At 46.8% G+C, this 6080-nt stretch overlaps 1 protein-coding gene across 1 annotated transcript in view; it reads right to left on the bottom strand.

Annotated features, from left to right (window-relative positions):
• The window catches only part of TRIP4 (thyroid hormone receptor interactor 4), a 45259-nt gene that overhangs the window by 27980 nt on the left and 11199 nt on the right, over positions 1 to 6080 (bottom strand). The window contains exons 2-5 of the mRNA XM_009323873.1: positions 5496 to 5662; positions 5140 to 5276; positions 1473 to 1703; positions 447 to 525 (exon numbers count right to left, since the gene is read on the bottom strand). Of these exons, the coding sequence (XP_009322148.1) occupies positions 447 to 525; positions 1473 to 1703; positions 5140 to 5276; positions 5496 to 5662 (614 nt within the window). The remainder of the gene's footprint in view (positions 1 to 446; positions 526 to 1472; positions 1704 to 5139; positions 5277 to 5495; positions 5663 to 6080) is intronic.

Genomic DNA, 6080 nt, shown 5'->3' on the forward strand with positions numbered 1-6080 from the left:
GCTTCTGAGTAAGGACATTATACGCTGCCATTTGACACTCGCAGTTATCACCTCTGTTGAAGTCCACAAATGCTGCCGAGTACTTACTGCGAGGATACAAGGAGCCGGCTTTCTAGCCATCTTTTAATGCCCACCACAAACACCGTGCAGCAACGGGGGCAAGTGGCTCAGTAAAGCCTGAAGCAAACATAGTTCGCAAACTGTCCTGGCAATTTACATCCCAGAGAAAAATTCAAGTGCCAGCTCCCAAGAAAGAATTACCTTTAGACTGTGCCAGCAGTTCTTTATAATTCGGATGAATGGATCTAGACAATTTACACACCAGGACACACACACTCTCATTCCTACACATCAAGGCAACGGTAGCACAGTGAGGCAGAGGAGGGCTCCTGCTGTTGCATAACTGATTGGATTCATTATATTACAGGTATGTAATTGCTACTGACCTGCCATGAGCTTCTTCAGCAACTTCTGGCTCTTGTTTGAGTCCCGTTGAAGAATGTCCTGCTCTTCTTTAGTGCACACCTAAAGAAAAAAAAAAGAAAATTAAGACTTGGGAAGGACATTACATGCCTCCAGCTTCAGAGCAGTGGACAACAGCTCAGGGTAAGCTGTTTAAAATGGCCAAGATAGTCCACACCTCCTTCCCTTTGATGTTATTTACATGGGGAGAATCCTGAAAGCTCGTTCTTTACTAAAAGCAATCCATGAGAAATGTACAGCTTGGTCTTTCTCGGTTCTGTGGGTGAGCACACTGCTAGGTGATCTCAAAGGATGAGAAATGCACTCAGAACCTCCCCGAGCAGATGAACAATGCTTAACACAGAGGTCCTCTCTCCTAGTTGGCCACTTGGAGTTAAACAGGTCTTTAAAGATAGCAACCAATCTGATTTAAAACATTTTCTTCATCCAACCAATATTTTCCTCTCTCCTGAAGTTAACTTTACTTAATCTGCAGTCATTAACTCGCCCCCTTTCTCCAAAAGGTGCCCTTTCAACCAAACACAGGGTGTAACAGGTATCCCAAATGATGCACACTGCACAAGTGTTGAAGAAAAGTCAGCACACTGGCCCTGGCCATGTCTCCTGCCCCTTACAAGGCTACCAGGGCTGTGCCCAGGATGGGGCTGAAGCCTTGCACACATTTTGGACTCTAGCGTGACGCACAGGACAGCCACAGGAGACTGTCATAAATCAGGCAAGCTCCAAAGTGATGTAAATTATGAGGGAAACCTCTCCGCTCTCTGATGCGGCACATCATAAAAGAAACATGAAGTGACTTAAAGCCACAGCAGTTCTCCTTCCCCTAGAAGGAGATAGCACAGGTTCTTTCCTGCCCAGCTTTAGAGCTTGGAGAACTTTGCTAGGAGAACTTTGATCCAAGAGGCTAATTCAGCCCCAGGCCATTTCAAAGCCCTGAGAAAACTCCACCACGTTCAAGCACAGCAAATAAAAACCACCTCGTTACTAACCAGAGCACCACAGAACAAGCAGGGTCCAGAGCCCTCCTGCTCGCAGACAATGCGCCCGCAAACCAAGCAGTTGTTGATGAGCTTGTGCTTCTGGCCCAGGCACTCACAGGTGTGACGCCCAGGGATCAGGACAGCCAGCTTGTCTTGCCCCTCCTTGGTGTACAGGCTGACATATTTGGGCTTCTTCTTAGAGGAATTACTGCTGCTGACTCCACTGCTGTTCTCCTGTGCCTGCGAAGCAAAAAAATAAACAAACAAACTATTCACAGTGCAACACCGGCAGCAAAGAGAAAGCACTGACCCTTGAACAGGCCGAGGAGACTCAGACAAGTGTTATTCTGCCTAACCGGAATGAAACTTGGACCAGACCCCAGATTCAACAGAAAGACAAGCTTAGGCCTGCCAGAAAAGGACCAAGGAATCTAAACAAAGCAAAGACATAAGGATGTTGCTCATCCACTTGATGTTTGCTGCCTCGGAAAGCTAAAACTGCTTGGGTCAAGATGGCAGGCATGCTGTCAGTCCTCCGGACCTGCAATATCAACTCACGGGCATTTAACAGCTTCAAACAGCAGCTAAGCTACCCCAGATTTATTTTCAAGGGCTATTTAGATTATGGCAATGCCCTGTTTGTAACTAGGAAGTCCTGTGTGCGCCTATCCCCAGAAACAGAGCTGTTGGTGGCAGCAGGACCTCTTCATTCACCGCCAGTTCACCACCCAGCATTTTTTACGTTTTCCACCTGGCACAGCCACCTGAGCAGAGGTCTTCCATGCGCTGCATGTTCAAGTATTTAGCTGTAATGTAAATTCTTCCCCTCATTTCATGACTTGGCATCAGTGATTCTGTGATTCACCTCCCTGAGTTTCAATTAGGGACTGCATTGGGTCAGGCTTTGGGTCAGGGACTAAGCTTTGGGTCAGGCCGAAGTAGAGAAACCCTCATCAGAAACAAAGCAAGATATTTTAGATGATGGCTGGATTAATAATCTAATAGCGGAATTCTCTGCTTTCTCCCTCAGACCTTACACCTTGATCAAAGAAACAAAGGGTTCCTCCTCCCACCCGACACCTCCAGCAGGTACCGGCTGAGAAGTGAACTGTTGAGAAGTGAATTGCAGGAATTAATTACAAGCACAGAAATCATTCCAGGGGAACAGAACAAAACCAATTGCTACCATTTCTCTGGCAATACTCAAAAAAAGATGCTTTGAAAAGCAAGGACAACACACTCCAGGCACAAACCTATCTCATAACACTAGATGAGACTGGTTTCAAACATGAATTGCATGCTAGCCATGACCAAGAAAGACTAGGACTTATTACCCTTATCTAGTTCAGCAAGCAGCACTCCAAAATAAACGCACACTCTGGCCTTTAGTTGTCATATCTGTGACACACTTGAAAATCGTCTTGCAGCTCAAGCGCAGCTTTTCCTTGCCTCTCCTCTCCACAGTCTCTCTCAACAATAGAAAAGAGGATTTCTCAGAAACCCTTTCCCAGAAAGCCTGTTTTCCTTCACCACAGAACAACAGCTCGCTTTCTCTGCCTGCTGCGTGCTAGAGGATCGCTCCTGCTCCCTGACCCACACCTCAGCTAGCGCTGCTTCTACGTCCCACATCCTCCCATGCTGCTTTTCTCAGTGACGGTGCCGTGCTGTGGCATTAGGACACCTCTTCTCTTGACTCTTTTTACCAGCTCTGCCCTCAATAGCAGCAGGCTACTGCTTTAGTGACAAGTGGGCGCAGTGTTTCCAGTCCCCCCAGTTCCGCCCAACTGGCTTTACTGACACTGCCAGATCCAAACACTACTGTTAGGGAAAAAAAAAAAAAAAACAGATAAAGCAAACTTTGGCAGAGCTTTCCCAGTTTTCTTTTTAATTAGGTTAGAAGAGAACTACAAGGAAATGGAACACCACTGTCCATTTTTAACTCCCCGTTCAAAAAATGTGGGTTTTTTATCTTTCAAACAAACACTTCTACAAACTTTTTAAGTATTTGCAGCTTCCCTGCTACAAAAACCTCAACTGAAAAACATAACTTTAAGTTGCACCATTTATCCAGGTGCGACTCTGACTTTCAGGATTTCGGTGTTGCTTAGTCAGGGTCGCGCCCGGATAAATCATGGAATTTAATTTTGAGAAGTGCAACGCGCTCGATTTATAGCATGAAGGACTCCACTGCAAGTCTAACGATGCAAGACAAGCGCACTGCACATCCACGCGCTTATTGCTGCGGAGCACACTCTCACTTCAGACAGCAACAGAGCGATCTGCTGCATTTGATGCAACCTGGGACCGCAGCTGTACAGCTGGATCCGTACCTAAGGAAGGAGCTTGGGTTCCCAGCAAGCAGCTCTGAGTCAAAACCCACTACACCAGAAATAAAATCCAGAAATTAAGCCTAGGCAATTACAATGACATTTAACAGCAAAGATCGCCACATTTGATGTGCTGACTGTGGGAAATGGTTCTGCTGAATGGAAAGCAAGTCTGCTGCAAAAACTTAGTTAACTATCACAGAGAAAGGCAACTACTGCCTGCTGCGTGGCCTTGTGCTGCTTGAAAATAGCAGGATTTCCTGGTTTTTAGCATTTCTATGCTCTTATTTTGCAGTTTCTTTCATTGCAGCTCAGACTGTTTATGATACTGGAAAAAATATGTCTCCACAAAATTGAACATCTCAGTCTCAACACTATAGGTGCAGGAGTGGAGCTGAACCCGAGAGGGAAAGGGCCAAACCAGAGCTGCTGCTCAGTGGAAAGGAACTAGCTGCAGCTCTCGGATTCCTCTATCTAGCGCCCAAGGCTTCCTCTCTGAAGCAGCCTGAAATATTTCAGTTGCCAATTAAAGCTTTATTCAGCGTGACTGGGAAGTTTTAAATACAGCAAGAAGGAATGTCCTACCCACTTGGTGGCTTCCTTAATGTCTCAACCTTCACACCTCTGCTTTAATGAAATACCTTTCATTACTAATTACAGCCCCTACTTCCATTGTCCGCTCTCTCATGCAGGCTTCTTTGGGGGGAGTAAAATCCATCCTGACATAGTCGCTACCTGGTGATTATTTTACTCTCAGTTATAGACACAAACATACACAATCTTTCTCCCATCCTCATATTATTTGCCCCACAGCAGTGAGACTCCTGGACACACACGCAGGGTACGAGCACGCCCTGTCCAAATCCGCAGTCAGCTTTGAACAGTCGATGCACGGGAACAGCCGCCCCTCTGATTGCAACTGGGCGACCGTACAACTCGCTGACAGTTGTAGCGAGTGGGACCCCTGCTTATCCCAACGGCCGCCAAAGCATTTGCCCGGGTTATAGCCTGTGGCTGCCACGCTACATGCTGTCTATGAGTGAACAAAGACACACAAACGTATATCTCACAGAAGCTGTGCTGCATATGAGACAAGGTTTGCAGGGGGAGGCAAGCATTTATTAGACCCAGTGATGTAGCTGGGAAACACACACACGCTTCCAGGTACCTAATCCCCTGCGTCACGACTCTGATAACGAAGGATTCGTATTTCTGAAAGCTTATTTCCATTTTCCAACCACATCTTTTGTTGGAGTGTTTGATATTACCCTTCCCCACGACCCAGGTTCAAAGCGTGCCCTCAGCACCCAGTGACACACAGCCTGTCCTCGCAGACCGGACACACTCACCTTGGCCAGGTCGAGGGGGGTTTTTACTTCCTCCACATGTGCACTTGGCTCAGCGTACAAAGGCGTCTCCTGCTTGTTCCTCCCTTTGCGTTTACCCTTTTTCGCTTGGTCTCCAGCCCGAGGCACTTCCGAAGTCTCTGAAAGCGTGCGTAAGCACAAAGAAAGGCTGGGTAACTACCAGCAAGAGAAAGATGTCCCTGAACTCTCACTTGGGTGAATGAAAATGGGCTTTACACTGTCACGAAGAACAGAAATAGGACCAGTCACGGGCATTCGTGGCATGTAATTGTTCATAAACAGAATAGCTGAGACAACCTTATTTGAGACTTCAATTCCTTCCTCCCCGTACCACTCACCGTCCTTTTTCCGATATGCTGGCAAAGGCTCGGACGGCAGCTGGGAGGATTTCCGCCACCTGGCCAGCAGTTCTTCTACAAACCAACTCTTCTTCCCGTCGGTCCCCTGAATGAGGTCAACGACGTACTCACGGATCTCGTCCTCGTTTGTTATTGACAAGATGTACCTGCAAGAGGATGGGATGGAGAAAAATGGGTAAGGGGGCTTTTGTTCTGAGGAAACCAACGGTCTAATCACACAGGTATGCAATTTATCTCTCCTCTTCAGATCACGTTTCTGTAGAGACCATGGTAAGAAATGGGTTTATGAGTCAAACTTTGAGACAGGCCCTTTGGGAAAGCCTTGTGAAATTTTGAGACAGACACTTTGGGAAATCCCTTGTGGGTGTTTCACTGAAAAAAAAAAAGTAAGGTAAATTATCTTTCTCCCCCTCTTCCAGCACAGAGTGACATCCCCCCCAACCCTTCTGCCAAACACAAAAAAATTCACCCTGAGACTCCGGTTCCCACCGAGTCACATAAAAAATCTAACCATAAACCAACAAGCTCCTGCTTAAACACAAGGAGATGGCAGCGTGCCCTTCC

Source organism: Pygoscelis adeliae, unplaced genomic scaffold (assembly GCF_000699105.1).
Source record: "Pygoscelis adeliae isolate BGI_AS28 unplaced genomic scaffold, ASM69910v1 Scaffold365, whole genome shotgun sequence".
Lineage (NCBI taxonomy): Eukaryota > Metazoa > Chordata > Aves > Sphenisciformes > Spheniscidae > Pygoscelis > Pygoscelis adeliae.